This window comes from Vidua chalybeata, chromosome 19 (assembly GCF_026979565.1).
Source record: "Vidua chalybeata isolate OUT-0048 chromosome 19, bVidCha1 merged haplotype, whole genome shotgun sequence".
Lineage (NCBI taxonomy): Eukaryota > Metazoa > Chordata > Aves > Passeriformes > Viduidae > Vidua > Vidua chalybeata.
Window position 1 is genome coordinate 5,340,038 of NC_071548.1, and position 13,887 is coordinate 5,353,924.

General features: G+C 50.7%; 2 protein-coding genes and 3 non-coding genes across 5 annotated transcripts; 3 read left to right on the forward strand and 2 right to left on the reverse strand.

Annotated features, from left to right (window-relative positions):
- Window positions 1-741: 741 nt before the first annotated feature.
- LOC128797811 (5-hydroxytryptamine receptor 3A-like) lies at window positions 742-4,833 on the reverse strand. Its single transcript, XM_053960706.1, has 9 exons — window positions 4,785-4,833; window positions 4,449-4,609; window positions 3,964-4,008; window positions 3,760-3,869; window positions 2,944-3,110; window positions 2,016-2,176; window positions 1,654-1,864; window positions 1,316-1,435; window positions 742-1,158 (listed from the first exon to the last, which is right to left on the reverse strand). The coding sequence occupies exons 1-9, from the start codon at window positions 4,831-4,833 to the stop codon at window positions 932-934; spliced, it is 1,251 nt and encodes a 416-aa protein (XP_053816681.1). The 3' UTR covers window positions 742-931.
- Window positions 4,834-5,879: 1,046 nt separating this feature from the next.
- Window positions 5,880-5,952, forward strand: TRNAR-UCG (transfer RNA arginine (anticodon UCG)). The gene has a single exon. It is a non-coding gene; the product is annotated as a tRNA-Arg (tRNA).
- Window positions 5,953-6,190: 238 nt separating this feature from the next.
- Window positions 6,191-6,263, forward strand: TRNAR-CCU (transfer RNA arginine (anticodon CCU)). The gene has a single exon. It is a non-coding gene; the product is annotated as a tRNA-Arg (tRNA).
- Window positions 6,264-8,778: 2,515 nt separating this feature from the next.
- On the forward strand, window positions 8,779-8,851 carry TRNAR-CCU (transfer RNA arginine (anticodon CCU)). The gene has a single exon. It is a non-coding gene; the product is annotated as a tRNA-Arg (tRNA).
- Window positions 8,852-10,531: 1,680 nt separating this feature from the next.
- MRPL58 (mitochondrial ribosomal protein L58) lies at window positions 10,532-12,775 on the reverse strand. Its single transcript, XM_053960336.1, has 6 exons — window positions 12,568-12,775; window positions 12,185-12,221; window positions 12,010-12,069; window positions 11,318-11,400; window positions 11,044-11,213; window positions 10,532-10,767 (listed from the first exon to the last, which is right to left on the reverse strand). The coding sequence occupies exons 1-6, from the start codon at window positions 12,730-12,732 to the stop codon at window positions 10,683-10,685; spliced, it is 600 nt and encodes a 199-aa protein (XP_053816311.1). The 5' UTR covers window positions 12,733-12,775; the 3' UTR covers window positions 10,532-10,682.
- Between the last annotated feature and the right edge of the window lie 1,112 nt (window positions 12,776-13,887).

Here is a 13,887-nt window from a genome sequence, read left to right on the forward strand (position 1 = left end):
AGTTCTGAGTAACATGGAGCAATACAGTAACTCACAAACATTCCACTTTTCCTGGATTTTGTGTTTTCTACTCATGAGCTTGTTTTGGTAGTAGGGGACCAAGTACCCTGTCCTGCTGATCAAGGTGAGCCCTGTAAAATGCAAATAAACCTCCTGTCCGTCTCTGTAACCACGAGGTGCAGGGAATGGAGTTCTCCTGCCCTTGCAGGCAGACGCTTGCTCAGAAGTTGAACGTGTGTAGCCCTTTGAGATGCTGGAGTGTATATGGCAGTGATTTGTGTGTGTCTGGAGTGTATCAGGACTTCTGCAGGCACAGGTCTGAGGCTGTTTTCTGGGCTGATTGTGATTGTTTAGGAAAAGCCAATTGCAAAAGGAGTTGAAGGAGTGTAGGTGTGTTGAGATGCACATAAAAAAAGTTACTTTTTTAGTCATTTTTAAAAACACTTAAACATGGTGCTCCTTTTCTCTGCCCTGTATTTCTGCATGCTCCTGATCTCACTGGAAGTCACACAAATAATAGTAAAGACTTACATTGCTTTATTTAATGATCTGAGGTGGAATTCTTAAACACCTTCCCTCAAGATGGAAACTCCTCTAAGAGAAGGCAATCAGCTCCCTTTCTTGGTCATGTTTGAGGTCAGAATTACAGATATGTAGAATTAAGGTGTTATCCTCAGATTTTACAACTGTTTTATTCAAATACATTAGTAGCTGACAGAATACTTCAAGAACATCTGTAGTTCTACTGAACCAGAGTACAAAGCACTATGCATGCAGATGTTGGGTCCTGTGGCTTTGGATTTTAATTTAATTTTATTTTATTCAGGAAACTGAACTGCAGCTCTATGAATTGACCAGGAGCAAATTACAGCAGGGAGTCAGAAGCAACACAGTAGAGAACAACTGAGCTGGCACTGGGCAGAGTAGATGTTCAACTGCTCCATTTTATAGAAATCACAGTAAAAAAGAACAGGGACAGGAAGAGGTGGCTGAAGAGAAGCACCTTCTCCAGAACTGGAAGAAACGGGTCCAGCTCCTGCAACTGCCAGAGGCGCTTGGTAGGCTGCCCTTCTCCCTGGGCCTTCTTGGGAGGGTGCAGCAGCTGGGTAACCCCCTTGGCCAGATTGCCCGTGGGTCTCTTGGGCAGCTCCTGTGGGTCTGCAGGGAGCCAAGGGCAGCGTCAGCACAGCGGGGCCACCATGGCCCACACTGCCTCGGGCACTGTTTGCCGCTGAGGAAGCCCACCCTGGCTCCACTGAACGTGCAGGAAAATGCCCCAGACCTACTCTGTTACAGGTGTTATGGGTTGTTTTACCTTGCTGGAAGCTTCTGAGGACCTTGTCCAAGCGCAGGGATTTGCGCTGCTGGTACAACAGGAAGAAGGTATCTAACACAGCCATGATCATGAGCAGGAAGGTGCCCAGGAAAAACACCACTGCAGAACAGGAAAACAGAGAAAGCTCTGGATAATTGGCATTTTCTTACATTCCATTGCCTGGTGGGGAACAGGGAAAGTCTAACTCCAGCAAACTTATCAAGCTTAGCTGTTCATCATCACTTCAGTGTTCATGAACGTGCCTATAAACAGCCAAAAACCTTCCTTAGGGCTGGTACCTGGGTGAAAATCAGGGTTTATAGAATAAAGGTGGGTACCTATTATGGGTGGCTTGTTGGAGGAAGTTGGGAGGCTGTTGTTGAGAATCACAGCTAGCATGGAGCTGCCAAGGATGATGGCAATCTGGAAGTTGATTTTCTCCTCGAGAGAGCTGGGACCAAACAACACAGCCATGTCCAGCAAGTACAGGGCACACGTTGGGAGGATCAAGTTCAGAATGTAGAGAGTGGGTCGTCTCTCCATGGAAATCTGTTGAGGAAGATGGGCAAAGTTTGATGAACAGGAGATGACTCAATGTGTTGACAAATGCTGGTCCCCTAATGTAAAAAATAATCTTGTTTTATACTGGGTTTTTTTTGGTGCCAAATCAGTGCAATATAATATGGAAGTGCTGCCATACCACATAGGTGACCACAGAAAATCCTTTGTCATCCATCATTGCTGTGAATTCCATGATGCTCAGGTTGGTAAACTTCCATTCTCCATCAGTTAGGATTAAGCTCTTGCTGTCTTTCATGATCTCAGCTGGTGTCCGTCTCGTCTTCATGACAAAGTCTGTTACTGCTTGGGCAGGAGGCAGAGGGGAGAGGGAAGTGGAAGAATTTAGGAATTTGTTAGAGGTCAGTTATTCCTCTCCCTTTCCCACCCAGCTGAGGGTGTATGCAGAAAGGAAGTGGGAAGGTTCATGCACTGCTCGGGTTTCTCAGCTCATGAGGGAGAAATTAAAAAGGTCTCTGTGAAGAGGCTTGGCTAGACCTCTGGGATTGTGGATCAGAGGGGAAACATCTGTTGAATTAGGGCAGTTATCCTTTGTGGATGGGACCAGGGAGATTTTGTATCACCTCTGCTTATGTTTCAACCCTTCCTGTAGGGGTGAACTCTAACTGCAGTTTGAATCCCTGAAACTGTCCTTTTAATGGTTGTATTTTATGCCCTCGGAAATCTTTTCTAACCTTAGGATTCTATGATTAATTTCCTCCCATTTCTATGGCTTTCGGGTGTGTTTAAAGATCAGTCCTGCAAAATTCTATGTGAACAAGTAGCAGTTTTGCAGGAAGCCTCCTGGTCTCGGGTCTCTTGGTTTGTAGAAACCAGTCCTGGGAGTGGCTTGCCACAGAACATCTGGATTGTTCCAGAGATATTGCTGGGAAATGTGCCAGGACAGGATGGCAGCATTTTAACTAATTTTCCCATGTCTCATATGACCTCAACCCCACTGTGAGCATGTGGGGCTGCTCAGGAGCCCAGGAGTTACCAGGGCCCATTTCATCTAGTCCTCCTTCTCCAAAATCAGCCCAGAGGTGGTAAAGCTCAGCCTGCAGCTGTACCTGGGTAGAGGAATGAAGCTACGCTCAAGTTGCACATCTGGGTGTCGAAGGGGAACTTGAGGATTATCAAACTGCACGTCAGGGTGACCTGGTAGGGCCGGGTGGAGTTGAAGCTGCCGTTGTGCATGAGGACCACGTAATTCAGCTCTGGATTTTGCCCGTTCACTCTGGAGGGAACAGACAGGGAGAGCCTGAGCCTGAGATGCTGCCTGTGCCTCAGTCCCATAAAACCAAGCTGTGAACACCCTGTTGGGGGGCTCTTAGCCATCACCCAGCCATGGGATGCAGCAAGAAGAGAGGAAACCAGGTCTGGGAGAAGGGCTCATGAGCCCTTTGGGATCAATTTTTGCTGTAGCTCTGCACCTCCTGAGCACCTCCTGCCTCTTTGCCCTCTGCTTCCTGCCCTCACCAGGGCAGGGGCTCATTCCTGGCTCTGCCTCCCACTCCTTTCTCCCTCTGGAGAGCTGGTGGACGTGCCCATCCCTCTGTCAGACCCTCAGTGCTCTGCCCTGTATCTTTTCACACACTACTAAAGGTCACTTTATTCCACAGCAGTGCTGGTTTCTGCTGCTTCCCTGGCTTTAGCTACAGCCCAGATGGGATATTCCAGGAGCTGTTACTGTATTACATAGCCACTAAGTGCTTTGTATAAACTGTGGTCACCATTAATCTAAATTAGGAGGCTCTCGGTTACAGAGAGTTCAAGGGAACAACTTTTAGCCATCTGAGTTTGTCCCATTTCCTATAATATAACCAACAGTTTGTATCCTTTGTACCTCTGTTAAGCCAGCGGATAAAAATGAAAGGGGAACGTACCGCTCTAAGAAGAAGATGGGGGGCGACCAATACGTATCCATGGGCAGGACAATTTCAGAGATGTTACAGAAATCCCGTGGGTTCCAGGTTGCAAAAGGGTTCTGCCATTCCTGAGGGAAGAAGTTGCAGGAGAGAGATGAGCTCTGGGCTAGGCACCAGACTTTGTGTTGGGCATCAGGAGAGAAACGCTCTTGAGGGACCTACCATGTTCAGGACGAAGTAAAAACTGACTGTCTGGAGCTTTTCCACCTGGAGAAACAAAGATATTTAGCTGATTTTCTTAGATGTATCCAACATAGAAGCTCTTCCCTGAGCACAGATTGCAGCAATGGGGCTTGGGAAGAGAGCTCATGGTTCTTGATCCTACGGCTGAACAGTGGGAGCACACAGTCCAGTGGTTAGGAAAAACAATAGATTATTTCCACGGCAGTGTCCTGCAAACGCACTGCCCAGTTCAGGCACTCTGCAGGGTGTTTGGAGCCTCTTACAAAGCAGGCTGCTTGTCTGGATGTGACTTCTGGAAGGAGTGGGAGAAAATACCCCAGATTTTCCAAAAGTGCTTTCCAACAGCAGAAAGCTGAAGTGGAAGGGGCTGATTCTCACTCCTGTGGACTTGCTGTCAGAAGACTCAAACTCTGGCCTAGTAATAGCCCAGTTTCCTGTTGTAAAGACTCATTTTGGGTCCTTACCACAGAGAGAATTGCCACCAGAAAAAAATCCATCGTCACTTCCACAGGCTCCTTCAAGCTTTTCTTGGGCAGAATGTATGTGTGCAGCTTGTCATGAGAGGAGATGTTCAGGTAGTCAACAATGTCATAGTAGGTGCAGAGGTACTTTGGAGCAGCCCCTGCTGGAAAGAGAATTCCACTTGAAACACAAAAACATCAGGCAATTTTCGAGAGATGCATCAAAAAAAAAAGGGTGTGGAACTGTGGATGTGAAAAACATAATTAACACACAAAAATCCCTTCTCACACAGATGAGAACAGAATTCCTCAAAGGTTTTCTATCCCCCTTGCACTTACCTGTCCCAAGAGAAAAGGTGAGGATGGCTACAAAAACTCTCTGCATCATCTCGTGCTTCCAAATAAGGAGGAGAATGGTGCCGTGTATCTTATGAACCAGTCCAGAACACGTCATTTGTTGTGTGGAAGTTGATTTGATATTTATTAACGAGGGATAGATTTTTGTAAACAGACATTTTATCTCTTAGGAGGAAGAATTTGCTAATGGTTTGATGCACTCAACTGGCTCTTGGGAGTAGCCTTTAGTTGTGGTCAAGGAAAAATAAGGTCATTAAAAAAAAATCCAAGAATTTGAAGGAGAGGAAAACAAAGGACCCATCCCTACAAAGAAGAGGCAAAGAACCAGAGCTACTCAGTAGCAAATTTAGTCTCATTTACAGGGCTGTGAGTTTGCTGCAACCCCAGTGAAAAGGATCGGGAATTAGTGCTTGTGTAACTGAGGGCTGTGGAGGAGGCTGCTTTCATTGGAACCCCGTCCTGCTTCCCAGCAGACCACACTGTGTCATTTCCCACTGAGCCCTCCATGCACCCATGGATTTTCTGGTTCTGCCCCCTTGCTGATATCCCATGCTCCTTATGTTCTTTTCTGAGACCTCACAGTTAAGATGAAAGGCTCAGAAACTTCTGGGGTTTTTTTATCTGTCTGTGTTTTCCTCTGCTGCCCTCCTCTCCATCTCTGCCTTTTTTTTTTTTCTGCTGTCATCCCAGTGATCCTTGTGGGTTCCTTCCAAACCAGGATATTCCGTGATTCTCTGATTCTGTGAATGGCTCCAGGCCAACAATTGCAGTCAGCAAGTTCCACAGTGGATTCCCCCTCCGGCAGCAGAATTTTCCATGGCAGCAGATGGTCCTTCCCCAGCCGTGTCCCCTGCCATGCCCCCTGTCCCCCATGGCCTCCCATGTCCCATTGCCATGTCCCCTGTCCCCTACGGCCTCCCATGTCCCCCATGCACGCCCGTGTCTCCCGCGGCCCCCGTGTGCTCTCCGGGCCCGCGTCCCCGGCGCGGTCACTGCCCAGGGCTCCGGCGGTACCCAGGAGGGATGTGGGGGGTGATGCCGGGGATTAGCATCATCACCGAGAGCGTATCACACAGCGACCGCGTGGCCTAATGGATAAGGCGTCTGACTTCGGATCAGAAGATTGAGGGTTCGAGTCCCTTCGTGGTCGGTCTTTTCGCCCGCCCTCCCACCCCATTTTTAAATAATCTTTTCCCGTTTCTTCCCTTGCATATCTGCCCCTCCGCGGGGTGGAGGGAAGACGCGAGCCCAGGCTGGGTGGCGGCGCTGCCGGTGCGGCCCAGTCCCGTCCCGCGGTGGCCCCGTCCCGTCCCGCGGGCGGCCCCGGGACGCCCCCATCAGCGCGGGGTCGGCGCCGTTCCCGTGGGCCGGGGCGCGCGCCCTGCGCAGCCCCAGTGGCCTAATGGATAAGGCACTGGCCTCCTAAGCCAGGGACTGTGGGTTCGAGTCCCACCTGGGGTGAGCCCTCCTTTTGCCTCTGTCAGCTCCGTTTCCATGCTCTTTCTCCCCATTTCAGTGCCGCCCGGTCTCCTCCACCTCCACCTCCTCCTCTTCCTCTTCCTGCCGCTGCCGGCTATTGCTGCTAGTGGGAAGACATTTCTCATCCGGGTGGGAGATGCCAGGTGAGGAGGTTGATTCCCAGGGAGAACTCGGAGATGTGGCTAGCCCTGTCTGAGCATGGCACTGGACACAGAGTCTGATGTGGGGAAAGACCAAAAAGCAAGGTCGGGGTGGTCCATGATGTGTTTTGGGACAGTGAAGTCCCCATGGCAGCTCCAGGCTCTCTCCATGAGCCAAGAGCCGCTGTTGATGGGATGATGTGACTATCTGCTCCCGGCCAGTGGTCCCTGTTTAGATTTCATGGAAAAGGGAAACAACGAGGAGCTGCTACAAACTGCCCCAGGCTTGGGTGCAAAGGTGGATGTTTGGTGCAATAAATTGTGTGGTCCCAAAGTTCAGGTGAGGCTGTGATCGAGGGGACAACAACCAGATTTGCTTTGGGACCTGAGGATGAGAGGAGAGGTGTTAATGAAAGGCTGATTTTTGGAGGGATGTCAGTGAAAGTATGGCTCTGGCCAGGTCATGGACATCCTTCAAGGTGTCCCAGAAGGCAACAAAGCAGAGCAGTTGCAGTTGTTTAATTACCTTTGTCTGGGCAGAGCTGGGTTTTTCTTGAATTTCAGCTGAATTTTTCTCTCCTTCCAGGTGCTCCCTGTATTATCAGCTGCACCCGAGCCCCAACAAAAAGCTCATTGATGCTGGTTCATGTCCACCTTGCATGGGGGACCCAGCAGGACAAGCTGGGATGGTCGGGAAGCTTTACTCCACCACAAACCACACCTCCATGAGGGGCTGGTCAGTGGGGTCGGCTGTGCTGCCCTGGGACCAAAGTCCTCCCCATAAGTGCCTTTGGGATAATGCCTTCTCAGATTCGTTGCATTAAAAAGCTGTCTGGAGGGCCTTTTCCTGCAGAGTTAATGGATATTAAAGGCAGCTGTGGTCAGGGTAATGCCATACCAGTAAAACACAAAGTGAAGTTTCTTTTTAAGTAGTTTTTCTCTCTTAGGTGTGGAAGGCTCTGCTGCCTGGAAAGCAACAAACCTACCCAAGCCCTTGGCACTGGACGACTGATTAAAATACCTTCCTGGGGTGGGCTTTGGGAAACTTTTTTTGGGATTAGATGAGAAACACGGGTTTTGGGGAGAGTGGCTGCAGCAGGAGGAGAACAAACAGGGGGTTAATGAGGCCCATGGTGTTTTTCCAGTAGTGTTACAGCATTCTGCTGTATTGGTGCCTATCACTGATGGCACAGTGACACTGTGATGGTCACATCTACAGTGACTTAGTGGCACACAGGGTCCCAGGGAGGGGGGACCTTCATCACCAGGGTTGGGTTGGGAAAGCCAGCCACACTTCCAGGAGGGATGAACAGTGGAGGATGCCCTGAAACGAATGTGGAGGATACCCACGGGGTGTCGGGGGGCACTGACACTACGTGACCCGGCCCCCCCCCCCCCCCCCCCCACCCCGCGTGGGTGCCTACGTGGCCTAATGGATAAAGCGTCTGCCTTCGGATCAGAAGACTTGAGGGTTCGAGTCCCTTCGTGGTTGTTTTAAAGCCGGGAAGTACTCGAAGCATTCCATTTCCCGTCGGCGGGGGTTCATTGCGGGGTTAGAGCTCCCTAAGGTGGGGATTCAGCGGGCTAAATGCAGGAACGTGCATGCAATAGGGGCAGATTAAGGTGATTTAGGGTGGGATTTGCCCCGGGGTCCTCTGTTAATGAGGGGTAATTCATACCCTACGGAGCGGCAGCGGGTGAACCAGAGCTCGGAACCGGCCGCGGGTGGGGTCTGAGCTCCAGCTGGGGCCGGTTCTTCGGAAAAGGAAAGGGTAGAGTCAAAGTAAGCAGTGATTTCCCGTAGTGCCAGGAGAGTTACGGGGAGGCTTGGCTGAGGCTCAAGTTTGCCGTGCTTCAGTGGGGAATATCAATCCACTACCCCTCTGTGTGCAGAGCACTGCTGGATCCAGCCGGCATAGTGGGTGTTTCAAAGCTCTGGTACCACAAGTGGAACTCGAACCCGCCACCTTCTCAAAGGGGAACCAGTGCTTTCTCCACTCGGCCACTGGGGCCATAACTACTCCGTGCTTCGGCCCCCCCACACAGCCTCCGCGGGGTCCGGCGACGGTTCGGGGCTTCATTGCACCCCAAACCGACACTGCCAGCTCCCGGGGCCGAGGGGGCTGCGCGGGGATCTCAATCACCCACGCACATCCCCACCTCGCCTTGGCGCTTCTGAGCTGCGCCGGGAGGTGTAGGAGATGGAGGGGGTGGGGAGCGGGGCCCCGCTTGGACCGTTCAGGCTGGGGTGGTCTCGGAAATACGGAACAGAACCCCCCCACCCTCATGCATAACGACCACACACCCACCTGGCCAGCAGAGAGTTAAGTGATGGCGCATAAAACGCTTGGTGTGTAGCCCCAGTGGCCTAATGGATAAGGCACTGGCCTCCTAAGCCAGGGATTGTGGGTTCGAGTCCCATCTGGGGTGACTCTTTTCATCTGCCGGGGTGTCCCGCCCGAGCTCCAGGTCGTTCTGTTCTGCTCGCCGGTGGGAACGCGATGAGCCCTTCCCGCAGCCCCGTGCGGCTTCCCTGCTCTCCGTGTCGCACCTCCGAGTATCAATCAGACGTTTTTCACGGTGTTAAACAAGGTGCAACCTCGGAATCTGCTTTTAATCCCTGAAATTCCCAGCTCCTCCACGCCCCACGTCACGTGTTCATCCAAGGCTTTACATCTTTGCTTGAACCAAAGTTCTTCTAATCTGAGGGAAAGGAGCCCCGAGCAGCGGGTGATCCTGGCAGCAAGATTTCATGGGGATGGGGAGGCTTGGCTGAGGCTGGTGCTGTCCTAGATGGTGATGGCGGGAGGATGTTCAGTGTCACAAAAACATCGGAAGCAGCGACATTCCCTGGTTTGTAAAGGCTAGGTAGGGCACAGCATGGAGCTTCAGACACCTGCACCTGTGAGAGGGGTGCTGGCAGGGACTCCCCTCCCATGCTCAGGGAAGAAGGGGATTCACCGTCCCCTGAAGTGTTCAAAACGTGTGTGGATGTGGTATTTGGGGACATGGTTTGATGGTGAACATGGCAGTACTGGGCTGGACTCAATAACTCTTAGAGGTCTTTTCCACCCTGAATGATTCAGTGATTCCTTGCAGAAAAGCTTGCAGCGGGGAAAAATGTGAAATGAGGTGTCTGTTCCTGGTGCTGAGCAGGAGTGCAGAGGGCAGGGCAGGGCTTTCTGGGATGTCAGGATGCATTGGAGTGCTCCTGCATCCCTCCAGCATTCCATTTTGGGGAGGATGTGGGCTTTGAATGCTGTTTTTGCAGATGGAAATATTCTGTTGGGGAGAGCTCAAAGCTCCACTTCCAAAGGAGCTTTGGAGCAGAGCCCTGATACCTCTGTGTGTCCCAAATAAACCCCAGGGATGACTTCTCTTTCTTATTTGGCTTTTCCTAAAGCAGATCCACCTCTCCCCACCCCAGGTGGGACTCAAACACACAGTCCCTGACTTAGAAGGCTAATGCCTTATCCATTAGGCCACTGGGGTCCTGCCAAACACCAAAAAAGGGGTAATTTTGATTTCTTTGAGCCCCACTTGGCAGTGGTGAAACACATCACACCACAGAGCTTCATTCTCCTTAAAGAGGCTCCACTAAAGAGCCTGGAGGATTCATCATCCAAAGGATTCTGGTGTCCCACTTTAAAGGCCGGAAGCCTCCTGCACTCCAGGGTGGGCTCTGTCTCCTACTGTTGAGATTTCTGCCAAACTCCTGATGTGGCTTTAGCTTAACTAAATTATGTGCTTTGGTTAGATAAAAATCAACAAAAGGAATAAAACTGAAAGGAAGGAAATAGAAGGAAAGAAACAGTGGATACTCTAAGGGATGGACTTGATGATCCTTGAGGTATTCATCTTGACGCTTTAAGATTCTATTTTTTACATAGATGTGTTGTTGAGATTGCTTTTACTCTTCCCTTTCTTTCCCCAAAAATCTACAGTAGCTTTGTGTTCAGCAGAAGAGGGTGCTCTGATGGAGCAAAGGCTGCTTGAAGAACACAAAGAACATTAAAAAAAGGAGTGGCTGACAAAAATCAGAAGTTTTAGTTCCTCTCAAATGTGAACAATAATTATTCTGAAAAATGATTGACAGGCCACCACAGTGTATCACTGGCTACACAAGAAGATGTTAAATATTTTTATTCACACTTTCAGGCTATTTTTATTCAATACAGCTCATGAGTTTAGCATCAACAACAGCTGCCAACACCACTTATGTAGGAAGATGGAATGCCAAGGTCTTGGATCTCTGCTGTTCTCAGTCAAAATCTGCCTTCCTGCTCTGTTTTATAGTTGAGTGTATTTTTTTCTGTCGTAACCGTTCACGGTTCATTTTTTCCACCCTAAATCAAAATCAAAAGATCCCTCAGTGTACAAAGAAAGCATTTAAATATTCAACTTTTGAGATCTGATGAACTAATAAACATCCTCAGATAGAAAAAACCAGTCCTTGTTCTGGGGATATTACCCAGCACAGCAGTTAAAATCTAATGGATCAGTGATACTCTGTAAAAAAGGAAATTTAAAGGACTATGACCAAAATTGTTTAAAAATGCTGCAAACTAAATTGTGTAACGTGATAGCCTGAACCCAAATAAAGAGCATTTTAATGAAGATACCTCTCTATGAGTTTCTGCGTTGACTCCTTAGACACCACCTTGGGTTTCTCGATCGCCTCCGTGACCATGGTCCGGATTTTTTCCAGACAAATCGCCAGATTCCTCATTTGGTAGCGACTCTCTTCCGAGGTCACAATCAACTCACCAGCCCGGTTTATCTTATTCCTGTGCTGAAGGGATGGGAAAACATGACGTGACCACTGAAACCTCATTGGAACTGTCATGTTCTGACACTGAGACACTGAAACCATGGTTGGAAGGGGAGGGTTGGTACCATCAGAGCCATTTTTTGTCTCACAGCTTCGGGAATCCAGTCGGCCGATGCCAGGTGGAACCGAACCTCTGCCTTGGAATTCACTGGGAGGAAAAACAGGGTCCTTGTTTCCATGTCACAGCCTGCCTTCCTCAGATTTATGAGACAATTCAGCCTGATCTCTGCTGGCTTTCAACATGGAATGATTCCATGATGAATTTCCTGAAAGGTCACAATTCTTTTCTCGCTGTGTTTTTACACACCACTCTACAAGTCAAACTTTTACCTGTCGTGGTATTTGTCTTTCTAGACACCACAGAATTTATTGCCAGCCACTGCCTACCTCATTTTTAATGGCAGAACAGGTGGTATTTTAAGTTTATTTGAATTAAGCTGAGAATTTATTGCACAGTGAATTTCAGAATCCAGTTGGCTCTATTATATTTGATCTATGAATAGAACTGGTGGTCCTTGTGGCACCTGTAGCAGGAATGATCCCTGTAAGTGTTCCTAGGAGCATCAAACGTGTTATCACTGGTCTCCAGCACTCCGAAGACTCAGAAGATGTGTTAAAATGCAGGGTGATGACAATGAAAAATAAGTGTCCACCAGCATGAAGACACTGTTTAACTTCAAGTTCTCAATATTTTGCCATATGGTACAGAAAAACATCCGAAAATGGTGAATTTTCCAAGGGAGAAGCTGTTCCTCACCTTTATTAACGTTCTGCCCGCCGGGACCGCTGCTCCGGCTGTAGGACACGGTCAGGCGAGCTGGAAGAGAGGGTCAGAGGCTGAGCCGGGACGGGGCCGAGCTCGGAGCACGGACTCGGCGCCCGTGGGGGCGGCCCGGCTTCCGGCACGGGTGTGCTGGGCGGGGGGGCCTCACCCATGGGGATGTCGAGGGCGGGCGGCTGCAGCTCCTCCTGGAAAACACATCGAGGGCGGTGTCGGGGGGGCCCGGAGGTTCGGGGGGGTCCCTGCGGCCCCGCCCGCCCGGGGTCGCGGGCTAGCACCGGCCCCGCCCCCTTCCGCGTCGCTACGCCCACCACAGCCAAGACAGCGCCACGCCCCGCCCCGCCCCTGACCACGCCCCATGACATTTCTACCCTCGTGCTAACCCCGCCCACCAAACTGGCACCGCCCCTTATTATGACTCCGCCCACCCAGAAACATCCCATGAAATAACCCCCGCCCAGCTGTCAATCATTCAATAAGCCACGCCCAGGCGCCATCCCTCGCCATCTTCCTCTTTCCCCCCGCCCCTCTGACCGGCGTGCGGGCGGGGGTTCCGTCCTGCTGCGGAGGGTATAGCTTGTCCAGGCTGTGAGAGCTCCGGTATTCGGTGCCGGCGGCGGCCCGCTGCGAGAACCGGGCGCACAGAAGCGCCAGCCCCGGCCGCGGCCGACACAGGCCCCGCAGCGTGCGCACTGCCATGTTGGCCCCGTGGTGCTCTCTTGCCAGGCGTCCCCGCGGAAACGGCGGCCGTGAGCCGCGTTCCGGGGCGGGGCGGAGGGAGGAAGGGTGCGATTTAGGGGGTAAAGGCGCTCTTTTTGGGTTTTGGGGATGGATCTTGAGCGTGTGATGTCCGTGTTGGGGGTCTGTGGGGCGGGGAGGTGTCTGCAGCACTAATGGGAGGTGCCAAGAGAGGGGTATGTGGGGCACCGCGGAGGCATGAGGGAGGTCAGGGGTGGCTGTGCGTCCCAGGCCTGCGTGGTGGCCAGTGCTGAAAATGAAAATACATCTAGCTTTTTTAATGTTTTGTGTCGTTTTTGCACCCGGAGTGCTTCAGTTTTATCCTCTCAAGAGCGCTAAAGAGTTACATACAAATACACATGTGTATATACACAATTATTTCTTTGAATGCTGATATAGCAGCGGTGGATGTAGGATGCAGGGGAGTGAAGCAGTTGTGGAAATCCTTCAGCTTTTACTCGTTGGAGATGTCAGGCTGGCTTGACAAGAAGGGTGTGCGTTCCAGAGGGGCAGGGATTGCTATTCCTGGCAGCAGGAAAATGCATAGGCTGTGCTGGGCTGTCATTTGCTCTGGTGTTTTGACAGGAGCTGACAATCTCTTATTTGAAACCGTGGGTGAAGCCAAAATGGGTGTTCAGAAGCCGATGCAGACTGTGTGACTGATCTGAGCCGAGTTCCATCCAGATAATGCTTTTAAAGTCAGGGAACTCAGTCCTCTGGAGGGAGCAAGTCCTGAACATGGATGGTTCTCTGCCCTGGCTGCAGCTGAGCAGCTCAGGGCCATAGAGGGCTCCTCACTTTGCTCTAATCGAACTTCAGAGTCCTTGTTTAATCGAACTCCACTGCCCTTGTCCAAACTCAGCTGAAAACAAAATGCTCTAAGGAAAAAACCCAGAGCTGTCAGAGGCAAACTGTGCCATCTGGTGACCTTAATTTCTAACAGGGAACAGGTAAATATTTGTGATTTGTAGCCAGAGCGATGGGTACAATACTCAAGGCAGGATGACTCATTTACCAGCTGTTGTCAAATGTGTCTGGTGGTTGTTGTGCAGGAGCACCCTCCAAGGACAGTGCCACATAGGGGCTGGGAAAGGAGCTGGAAGGTCACACAGGTGA